The 12,933-nt window shown below is 19.8% G+C and overlaps 1 protein-coding gene across 2 annotated transcripts; it reads left to right on the top strand.

The window, feature by feature from the left end:
* Positions 1-1,007: 1,007 nt before the first annotated feature.
* LOC107999175 (CD109 antigen) lies at positions 1,008-12,694 on the top strand. Of its 2 annotated transcripts, none has more exons than XM_017058864.3 (28): positions 1,008-1,514; positions 3,117-3,192; positions 3,393-3,585; positions 3,664-3,888; positions 3,957-4,207; positions 5,010-5,168; positions 5,243-5,414; positions 5,523-5,723; positions 5,806-5,907; positions 5,996-6,129; positions 6,204-6,324; positions 6,424-6,567; positions 6,658-6,777; positions 6,854-6,908; positions 7,698-7,920; positions 8,493-8,610; positions 8,691-8,877; positions 8,952-9,112; positions 9,234-9,372; positions 9,661-9,779; positions 9,873-10,012; positions 10,090-10,309; positions 10,413-10,793; positions 10,955-11,122; positions 11,294-11,469; positions 11,550-11,721; positions 11,796-11,898; positions 12,095-12,694. In XM_017058864.3, the coding sequence occupies exons 2-28, from the start codon at positions 3,128-3,130 to the stop codon at positions 12,295-12,297; spliced, it is 4,452 nt and encodes a 1,483-aa protein (XP_016914353.3). In that variant the 5' UTR covers positions 1,008-1,514; positions 3,117-3,127; the 3' UTR covers positions 12,298-12,694. The 2 variants fall into 2 exon arrangements, with proteins under 2 accessions (XP_016914353.3, XP_061932776.1); XM_062076792.1 differs by lacking the exon at positions 7,698-7,920 and adding an exon at positions 7,149-7,284.
* Positions 12,695-12,933: the final 239 nt, after the last annotated feature.

The following is a 12,933-nucleotide window of genomic DNA, read 5'->3' as shown; positions in this document are numbered from 1 at the left end:
ATAGAATATAATTTTTTCATTTGAAATTTTATTTTCAAATAAATAAATACAAAAAATTTTCACAAGCAAAATTAATTCTCTATTAGATATAAATAAACTGATAAAAGATTAATAGAATTCGACATATGAAAATAAATAAAAAATAAATTTTTTTCATATAAAAATTAATTTTCGATAAATGAAATTTGAAAATCGCTGATTACATGACTTTTTCAACGTATAAGTTATTTACGATTTTTACAAAAATAAAAAATTTTATTTTATATTTTCTTATTCATTTTTTCATGTAAAATCACTCTTTCCACGATTTTATTCTATAATCGTTGATCTAATTCTATATAATATTCTACATAATATATATATGTATAGCACTGTTACTGCATTTAAAATTCCTACATATATTACTTATAATCTTTCAAAATTGTTTTTCTAATGTATTTAATTAACTTAATAATAAACAGTACCTATATATAAAATAGCAATATTTTTATTTTTTTTAATTTTTTTATTTTAATAATACTTATATAATACTAATAAAAAATAAATTTTGTAATAATTTTCTTTGTTTTAAACATGACATATATTAAATTAGAAGTTTATATCAAGGTCAATAAATGAAATTTGGAAACATTAAAATGATTAGCAATGATCAATAATCTGTTTGATTCTTTTAATTTTGTTTATAAAAATTTATTAATTTATATAATATTAATTTTTTATTAAGAAATAAAGAAATATTAACATTATAAATAAATTAAATAAAATTAAAAAATTAATAAAAAGAAAGAATAAAATAATGTAATATCTTTTGTAATTTTTATAAAATTAAAAATTCTCATTAAAAGATAGTATCATAAATTAATTTTAATAAATTTTTTTTTTTAATGAAAAAAAAGTTACCACAAAATAATTGTTTTATAAATATAAATGTAAAGAAAGTATTAAAACTGCGAAACAAAATATTGGTTTTTTCATTACTTTAATAATGAAAATATATATTCATTTATTATATATTATTTTATTTATTAATTTATTTAACAATATATATAAAAATATAATTGAAGAAATACTGAACACTAACACTTATTTATTTTTCGATTTATTTTATTAATTTATGACTAATTTTAATAAATATTAAATGAGAGATTATAACATTATGGAATATTATAAATTAATTTAATTTGTTAAATATATATTTTGCAATAAGATAATGAAAATTTATGCAAATAAACAATCAGAATTTATAGTAATAGCTTGTTCTATAACGGTAAAAACGTAATAGGCACATATAGCTGAAGTTTAGCAGTCGGAAGGAAGGGAAACTTGCGCTTGCCTACTTGTTTTCTTGGGACCATGATTGGTAATTCTTATTAGTATTCATCTAACTGTTGCATTGAAAACATTGATGCTTTAAGGTCTTCTATATTTTCTTCTCTACTTTCTTTGAAAAAGAACCAGTGCTACCAGCGCTGGTAACAACGTGACATCCTTGAAGTCGACAATCCTTTGACGTGGTGAGTCACAAATATTTTTTAAGATGACGTGATCTTATTGTAAATTATTTTTTTCACTTATATATTGAAAAAAATTATTGCAAATATTCTCTTTTAATTCTCTTTTAATTAAAATGTTAATAATACAAAAATTTTCCTAATTTATTAATAAATAATAATATTTTTTGGATACATATTTACTTAATAAAATTTATGTGAATATATTCATTAGATAGATAGTTTGGAGACTTATAAAATGTAAACTATTGTACTACTTTCGAATCAAGTAATTCCGTTGACTAGATTCAAAAAAACATAACATAGATGACAGATGCATTTTTTTATATTTCTTTTTCTTAATATTTCTTATTTTTTGATAAAAAATAAAAAAATATATATATTTTTGAATAATATAAAATAATAGAAATATTAATAATATTTCAGTGTATTTTAAAAAATTGTAATTAAAAAATATGTTTTAAATATGTATTAAATAAAAATTGAATATTTTAAAAACAATTTCAAGTTTCTTTTTAATTAGTTTAATTATGTGATATGATAATATCACATAATTTTATAAATAATTAATTTATTTTTAACTTATTTTTAAATAAAAAAATATTTTATTATACGAAGAAAAATTTAACAATTAATAATTTAAAGAAAAACTTAAATTTTATGTAGAGATTTTTTATATAGCAATCAGAAAATGATAAATTAAATGCTCAAAAAATCAATTTTAAAATAATTATAATAGATTGTATTGAATATATCATAAATGAATATATGATATATTTAAATAATATAATTATATTAGTAGTATATGATAATGATTAAATGATATATTATAAATGATTATAAATGATATATTATATTGATTATTAATTATGATATATTATAAATAATTTAAATATTTATAATTACAATATTACTAACAATTATTCCAAAATAAATTAATTAATATACGTAAATATATTATAAATTTTGATATATATAAAATTATAAATCATTATGTTGATTTCTGTAAAAAATTTATTGTAATATAATTTAAAAAATTTAAAATTAAAAATTATAATTAAAATTTATAATTAAAAATTATAAATTTATTATATGTATATATTGAATATATAATTTATAAATTATTATAAATAATTATTATTATATTATTAAATAATTATAAAGTGTTTAATAAAATAATATTTTAAATGATAATTTTTTTTCAAATTTATTCATAAAAATTATTAGATATTAAAAAAATAATATTATTTTGTTTTGAAATTTCAATTTGATTTTTCCTTAGTTTATATAATCATGCAAATAAATCGCTTTATTATTGCAAGAGACTGCATAATTGCTGATGGAAAAACCAGTTTGATACTATATGTATTAATAATTACAAAATTACATAATAAAATTATGTCATCTATATTTATAGGATATTTACAGAATATAGATATATAAAATTTAATCAAAACAATACAATTTTTTATCATTCATATGTTTTACTCGATTATTAGTAATAATTATTCTATTGAATATTATATTAAATTATTTTAAATTTTAAACTTTAAACTTTAATATATTATTAATTGAAAGAATAATAAGAAAAATTAAATTTTACAGATTCTATAAAAATGATTTGGCAGTGGTTTCATATTTTTTTTTTATTCTCCATAATATTAAATGTTACTGCAGAATCGTACGTATATATGAATTTTATTTATTTTATTAAATGTTGAATTAAAATAATATATATAAATATGGTAAATATAGGTTACAAATATTATATTATCAAATATTTTCTAAAATTAATAATCTAAAATACTTTGGTATTTTACATTATGATATTTATGATATATTTTTAAAATTTGTATCACATTTTATGATATATTTTTTAAGATATTATAGCATAATAGCTCCAAAAGTAATACGAGCTGATTCTGAATATCATGTAGCTGTAAGTACTACTGGTGTATCAACACCATCAACAATATATATTGAATTGAATGGATTGCTTGATAATGGAGAAATATTTAATGTATCTCAAGTTACACGTGTACAACCATACATGACAAGAATTTTACAATTTGAGGTAAATATATTTAAATTTTTTATAACTTTTTTATATTTTACATATATTATTTATTTATTAGATTTTTTTTTAATTTAGATTGGTGATATTATTCCTGGCAAATATCAATTAATTGCACGTGGTTTGTCAGGAATAGAATTTTCAAATTCTAAATCAATAGATTATGTTCTCAAAAGTTATTCAGTTTTTATTCAAACTGATAGAGCAATTTATAAACCAGGAAATAAAGTTATGTTTCGATGTATTTTATTGAATTCTAGACTTAGACCTACACTTGAAAGATTAGTAGATATTTATATTACAGTAAGTATTTTTAAACAAATAATATATATAACAAAACAAATTTTTGAATTTATATTATATCATTATAGGATGGAAAAGGAAATAGAATTAAGCAGTGGATTCGCCCATCTGTAACTCATGGAATTTTCAATGGAGAAATTGAACTATCTGAATTTCCAGTTTTAGGTACTTGGAAAATTACAGCTAATGTTGGAGATCAAACATTTGAAAAGGATTTTGAAGTTGCTGAATATATATTACCTAATTTTGAAGTAACAATTGATGCTTCTAAACATTTTACATTTAAAGAATCAAAAATTACTGCAACAATTTATGCCAAGTAAGTGGATTCTAATAAATAAATAATTTATAATTTAATAAATATATAATTTTTCATAGTTTTCAAAAGTGTACCAAGTTAAATTTAATTTATATCAATTCCATAGTCATATTATTCATGTTATTTAATACATGATGTAATTATATTAATATTCGAATACTAAATTATCATTTAATTATTACTTTGTATAAAGCATTAATTTAATATCGCGTTTTTTTATAATATAAAAATTAAACTATTTATTGAATTTGATAAAATTTTTAATAAAATCATCATATTTTCTTGTGCTATTTGAATATTTTATGATAAATAATAATAAAATTATGAAATATAATAATAAAATAATGAAATATATGATAAATAATATAATAAAAAATATGAGATCAATATTTTATAATGTATCTTCTTTATTTGATAAAAATATATTTACACATTTAAAAGAATTTTTTAAATATATTATTAAATATATTACTATTATGTGTTATTTTTTTTTGATACTTTTTATATCAATATATATTTATTATAATTATTTTTATATTTATTATAAATATGAATATATTTATTATATGAGAAGGTTTTTAATATATTTAAATTATAATTATTTATATTATTCTATATATTCTATATATTATAAGATTGAAATATTTAATAAAAATGAGATATTTAAAAAATATTTTTCTCATAAAAAATAATAAATTCAAAAACAAAACACAGTTCGAATATTAATGTGAGTAACAGTATATAAATAATCTCTTAAAAAAATTTGACAAAAATTATTTATTTCAAAGTGCAAATCATTTAGGTATATTTATGGTAAACCAGTGAAAGGCGAAGCAACAATTACAGCTTATCCAGATATTTTTTCTGGTGTAATACAACCAATATATCAACAACCTGTACGAAAAGTAATTCCTATAAATGGAAAAGTAATTGTTGATTTTGATATTTATAATGAATTAAAGTATGTATATTTTGATTTTGATAAATTATTAAAATATATTTTTTAAAAGAAAATACAAAAACTTTTTTTTATAGATTAACTGATGAATATGAAAGACCAGTCATGCTTGATGTTACAATAGAAGAATCTTTAACTGGTAGAAGACAAAATACTTCTACACATATAACATTACATAAAAATAAATATACAATGGATTTAATAAAAACATCAGAATATTATAAACCAGGATTAAAATATACAGCATTTGTATGTATTTATATGATAATATATAAATTTATATAATATCATAAATTTAAATTTAAAAATATAAAATATGTAAAAAAAAATTTCCTCTTCTGTCTATTTCTCTTGTAGATAAAAATAACATATCATGATGGAACACCAGTAAGAGATAATAAAAATCCTGTTACAATAAAATATGGATATAGTTATAATATTGATAATCAGTCCGTATATACAAATATTACTGGTATGTTGGATGAAAATGGAATGGTAAAATTAGATTTTTATCCGCCAAAAACTAATGATAACATTTCTTATCCTTTAAACATTGAGGTAAAGTATTAAATATTAATATTAATAACAAAAATAATGATTTCTAATAATAAGTTTTATTAAAAAATTATTAATAAAATAGGCTCAATATTTAAATCTTTATGAATGGTTTCCATCAACAAATCAAGCTATGTCTCAAAATAATGAATATATACAAGCTATTTTGAAAACTGAAAAACCTATGGTATGATCATTTTTATTTCATTATTTTATGTGAGTTATTCTAAATATTTATATAAAAATTAATATTAAATATAATATATGATTTATAGGTTAATCAAGATATAGAAATTGAAGTCAATTCTACAATTCCATTGAAATATATTAATTATGAAATATTTGGACGCGGTGATATATTAGATGCAGGTTCTATTTATGTACAAAATAAACATACAACAAATTTTAAGTAAATATTTATTAATTTCTAAATATAAAATAATTCATATATTATATTATAAAACTTACATAAAAATATTTTAGATTCTTAGCGACATATGTTATGGCTCCTACTGCACATGTAATTGTATATTATGTAGGAAATGATGGTGAAGTCATTGCAGATGCTTTAGATGTAGAATTAGAAGGAGTACTTCAAAATTTTGTAAGTTAATTTAAGGAATTTAAAAAAAATTATAGTAAAAATTGTAATAAATTAATAATCTTAAAAAAATTAATAATATTAATATTCTTTTTTTTTAAGGTTGATATCAAAATGGCACCTGAAGAAGTTGCACCAGGAGAAAATGTTAATTTAATTATTACGTCAAAACCAAATTCATATATTGGATTATTAGGTGTAGATCAAAGATCTCTTCTATTAAAATCTGGCAATGATATTTCATATGTATGTAATAAATAAACGATTTATATTAAATTTTTATTAAATTTTATATTATAATTATAAATAATTGCAATATATTTTAATTATTTATAGGAACAAGTATATAAAGAATTAAAATCATATGATAATGCACATGAATCACCTTATACAAATTCCATTTTTGATCGATATTTATGGAGTCCTGGTTCAGCTACAGCAAAAGATGTTTTCAGAGTAAATAAATTAATCATTTCCTCTAGATTTATTTTGTTTTTTATTTTGTAATAATAATATGAAATTTTTTATATAGGAAAGTGGTGCTATTATCATAACAAATGGATATGTTCATGAAAATTTACCCATTAGTAAGTAAATTCTTTTCTATATGGCTTATTAATATTATTACTAATATTAATTTATTCTTTTCCTTTATATGTGACACTAAATATTTTCTAATACCATAACATATTAGTCATTGATATTTTATTTATTTGTAATGTAGAATGAGAAGAATATTCTCAAATCTAATTTTTCATGTAATACTATCAAATCTTTAGTTAATCAAATTAGGTATTTATCAGTTAACAAGGCTTATGTCTGTATAGTATACTACAGATCTGCTGTAGCGTTCGCCTTTCCATCAGCTGCTGGAAGTATCAGTTCAATTGCATTGCCATCAAAGAAGACGAAAGTACGCAAGAATTTCCCTGAAACTTGGCTTTGGCAAACGCTTGATGCTGGGTAATGCCATTGAAAATTTTTACTTGCTAAAAATACTTTTTTATCATTAAAACAAAGCTATTAATATAACTCGTTGAATAGGTATAAATATTACCAAGTGTTAACTATCTAAACATACTATATCGTTTTAACTAAATTACTAATATTTATTTAATAATTGCTTTATGTGCTATGGTGATGAATTTATTATAACTCATTTAATTTTCTGCTATTTAATCATTTAATATTATGTCCTATATACAATATAAAAAAATATATAAATTATCATCATCATAATATAATTCAAAATATAAAAAATAAGATACTTTAAATGAAATATAATAAGAAATTAAATTTTTGTGATAGTGTTACATTGCTTTTTTTTATTCCCTTGGTTGTGCTGATATAATACAATGTATAGAATTGGATTACAGAACAACCGGGAATACTGGAAGGTAGAATAACAGGCTCACCTCATGGAGCATCCACACTTCGACCAGACCTTGGTCCACCTGTTATGCACAAACTAGCAACAAGACCACCATTGGCAGGTCCTTATGCCTTCTCTCGCATCCCACCTCCTGTATGGAATAAGCCCCGTGTTTTCCTAATGCATGACATCTTAAACACTTGGCTTTTTACAAACTTCTCTGCAGGGTATTTATTTCATATACTTTCAATTTATGAAGCTTTATGTACACGCTTTGTATACATTGTTTGACAAATGACATTCATGGATCATATGATATGGATTATCATGCTTTATTTTGTACAAAATATTTCTATATAAATCAAAGCTGGAATATTCTGGGTATTCTGATATAACTAGTATACATAGTCATTAATATAGTATAATATATTATTGCTAATTTCTGTATAATTGAAATTACATTTTATTATTCTTCAATCATTTGTTTCTTTCATATTTTATAAAAAAAAATTGCTTAATTTTTTAATGACGCATTCAAATCTTTGTAAAACATATTTATTAGAAAAATTTATTTATTTATTTTACATATAGGATATATATAGTTATATACATATTTATGATCAAATATATTATATTATAAATAATTTTTTTTATTAATCAAAAATATTAAATTTATATTACAATACATGCTTATAGATTCATAATTCAATAGAAATATTATCTTTTTATATTTAATTTATTATATTTAAATATTTTAAAAATAGGATTAAAACAAAAATTAACTATAAATTAAAAATAGGCTTGAGGGAAAAAATGAGCTGAAAAGAAATGTACCTGATTCGATTACATCATGGGTGCTTACTGCATTTTCTGTAAATGATGTTCATGGATTAGGTCTTATAAAAGAACCACAAAAGGTAATATAAAGAGATTATATAAATTATAATAATTCAAAAATTTAATTAATATAAATATAAAAAGCTTTATCTTTTTTTAGTTGAAAGTTTTTAGACCATTTTTCATTACAATGGATCTTCCTTATTCCGTGATCCGAGGCGAAATTGTTGCAATTCAAATCGTAGTATTTAATTATATGAATAAAAATGTTGTAGCTGAAGTTTTATTAACAAATGAAGGCCAATTTGATTTTGCAGAAATATCTAATGAAATTCAAGATGTACCAAGTAAAATTAAAATATTATAATATATATTGTGTAATTTATATATTGAAACAAATAAATTATTAAAAATTTTCTAGAATTAGAATTATATCGTAAGAAGAAAGTTGAAGTAAAAGCTAACTCTGGAAGTAGTATATCCTTCATGATTATTCCACGAGAATTGGGATACATTACAATTAAAGCAACTGCAAATAGTATATTAGCTGGAGATAGTGTTAATCGTAAACTTCTTGTTAAGGTAAATTATATTTCATACAATTTTTTATATAGTTTCTCTTTTATTGAAAATAAACTTTACCATTCACTTTATTTACTATTATATTAATTGAAAGTAAACTTCAATTTTTTTATTAATGTAGGCTGAAGGAGAAACGCAATATGTAAACAGAGCAACTTTCTTAGATCTTAGAAATACAAAAAGTACATCAATTAATGTCACAATTGATATACCCAAAAATGCTGTACCAGGTTCAGAACATATTGAAATATCTGCAGTAGGTAATGCTGTAAAGTTATTAGAATTCATTATTAGATTTAAATAATATTTTCTTATATAACTTTTTATAATTATAGATTATAATATGATTATATTGATTATAGTATTGATTTATATAATATATTTTAATATTTATTATTTAATAATTAAATTCTCAATCTCATTTTTTTCCTGATTTTTTAAATTGGAATTGATTTTTTAGTACTTGGAAAAAACATTTTATATCTTAATTTTAAATTTTAAAAAAGTTACTGTTTAATTATATTAATATTAAATTTTATTTTTATTAGGTGATATTTTGGGTCCAAGCATTTTGAATTTGGCAAATTTAATCAAAATGCCATCTGGTTGTGGGGAACAAAATATGTTAAATTTTGTTCCAAACATAATGATATTAAATTATCTCAAAGTAAGTATGATATAAGTAGTATATAAGTAATATATAGTATATAATTATGATAAAAATGATTTCTAAAAATTTATTTATATTAAAATTATATAGAATACAAATCAATTAACACAAGCAGTGCAAAACAAAGCTCTTAGATATATGGAAATAGGCTATCAAAGAGAATTAACTTATAGACATAATGATGGATCATTTAGTGCATTTGGCATGTCTGATAGCAATGGAAGTACATGGTATAAAATAAATATTTAATTTATAATTTTATTATATTTGTAAATAACTGTAACATATTATATATTTTAATTATTAGGCTTACAGCATTTGTTGCAAAAGCTTTTAAACAAGCTGCTGCATATATTCCAATTGAAGATAGAATAATAGATGAAGCTTTGCAATGGTTATCAAATAATCAAGCTCCTAATGGAAGTTTTCCTGAAGTAGGAAGAGTTAGTCATCGAGACATGCAAGGTGGAGCTGCAAAAGGTCTTACATTGACAGCATTTACTCTTATTGCTTTCCTAGAAAATGCAGTAAGTATAATTTATTTAATATTATGAAAGAAAATTAAATTTAAGTTTTATAATAAACTTTATAATAAAATAATAAAAAATATAATATATCGTTATAATATAGAATACAAATGGAAAATATAGAAACACAATAAATAAAGGAATTGATTATATCGTTCGTAACATAAATGATTTAAATGATGCTTATGCTTTGAGTATATGCACATATGCCTTAAATTTAGCAAAACATCCATATGAGAATACAGTATTTAATTTGCTAGAATCTAAAGCTATGACTAAAGAAGATATAAAATGGTGGAATAAACCAATACCAGTAAATGATAAAAATCCGTGGTATTATTCTCTACCACGATCTATTGACGTTGAAATGACATCCTACTCTTTATTGACTTATTTAGAACGTAATTTAATCGCTGATTCTATACCTATAATGAAGTGGCTAGTAAAACAAAGAAATGCAGAAGGGGGTTTTGCATCTACACAGGTAAATATCAAAAATATTAAATTTTATGAATTTGAAAAGTATGATGATTATAGTATAACTGAACAGAAAGTAATTCTATGTAAAAAATAAAACAAAGATTTAATATAACATTTTTTTATATGTATTATGTGTTATATTTTATTTTCTATTCTAATTTTTAGGATACGGTAATTGGAATCCAAGCTTTGGCAAAGTTAGGTGAAAAATTAATAACAAAAAATAATAATATACAGAATAATAATATTTCTGTAACATTTGCATATGAAGGAGGTGGACAAAGTCAAATGAATATAAATTCTGATAATTCTATGATACTTCAAAAACAAATGGTAAGTTTAAACTATAATTTATTAATAACATATTAATAACTGATTTTCCTGCTAGAAAACAAAATAATTACAAATACGAATTAAAGCAAAAATCTTCTATATATTATTCTATATATTTTATTAAAATCATAATAAATATTATGATTATATATATATTTATTATTTTTTAAGTTATCAAGAAAAACTAGATTAGTTAATATAACAGCTACTGGAAATGGATTTGTTTTGGTTCAAGTTACATATCAATACAATTTAAATGTAACTGGAGCATGGCCACTCTTCACTTTAGATCCGCAAGTAGATAAAAATTCCAATGCTAATCATTTACAACTTTCAATTTGTTCTGGGTATATTATACTTTTTATAAATATTTTATTAAAAAATTATATTTAACATTGTATACTTAAAGCAACATATGCTCTATTAGATTTGTGCCAACTAAAGAAGCAAATGAAAGTAATATGGTTGTGATGGAAGTCAATTTGCCTTCTGGTTTTACTGTAGATAAGGAATCGTTACCTAGCCTTGAAGTATCACAAAATGTAAAACGAGTAGAAACTAAAAACGGAGATACAATCGTAATATTATATTTTGATGAGGTATAAAAAAAATATAAAATATAAAATATAATACAAATATTTGTTATTAAATAATTTGAAATTAAAATTTATAGATGAGCAGACAAGAATATTGTCCTACAGTATCTGCATTCAGAACACATAAAGTAGCAAAACAGAAACCAGTACCAGTTACTATATATGATTATTATGATTCATGTAAGTTATTTAAATATTAAATATATTATTTTATAATTTATTCAATTAATTAATATCTTATTTCATATCAGAATAAATTATTTTTAATTTTAATTTATTTTTACTATATTATTTATCTATTATTATATAAATTTTAATTTTAATTAAATTATTAACAATTAATTAATTTACTAATAATTTTATATAATATATTTAGCAAGAAGAGCAAGAGTATTTTATGAACCACGAAAAGCTACTCTTTGTGATATATGTGAAGATGAAGATTGTGAAGATTTATGTGTTTCGCAACCTGGTAAACAAAAAGATTTGTCACAATCCAGTGCTTCATATTTATCAACTTGTATATATCTATACTCATTATTTACTTCATTTTATATTATATACTTTGGTTATTTGTAACTTTATATATTTTTTAAAATTTTACATAAAAATTTTGTATAAATAATTTATAACCAAAGTATATTACATACAAATATCAAGTTTTTTCTATGTAAAATATTATAATCTATTTAAATAATTATAATTTAAATTTTGAATAATTTAATCTTGAGTTATTTGAAATTAATATTCAAAACTTCTTAATAATCTTGTTTTAATTTATATTATATATTTTATATATAAATTCAATTAAAAATATAGTACTTCTATTAAACTTTCATATTTTTATTGTATTCTGATATTTTTATATTAGATATTTTTAAAAATATTCTTTATATATATTTATATGTATTAATAATACATTAATTTTTTTATTTATTTATAAATAAAATTCTAAATAAAATACAATACAAATTTTTTTCTGTCCATTTATTTTTAATAATTAATAATATTAATAATAATATAATATTTAATATAATGCTTTGAATTAATTGAAAAAATTACTTGTAATTATATAAATTAATATAATAATATTTATATAATTAATAGTATCAATTATAATATTAGTAATATCAATTATATATATAAAGATATTAATTATCACAACCATAAATTAAAATTTTTTTTATTTTATTATTTATTTTTTGTATTTTATAT

Source organism: Apis cerana, linkage group LG6 (assembly GCF_029169275.1).
Source record: "Apis cerana isolate GH-2021 linkage group LG6, AcerK_1.0, whole genome shotgun sequence".
Lineage (NCBI taxonomy): Eukaryota > Metazoa > Arthropoda > Insecta > Hymenoptera > Apidae > Apis > Apis cerana.
This window is presented reverse-complemented; position numbering and strand designations above follow the sequence as displayed.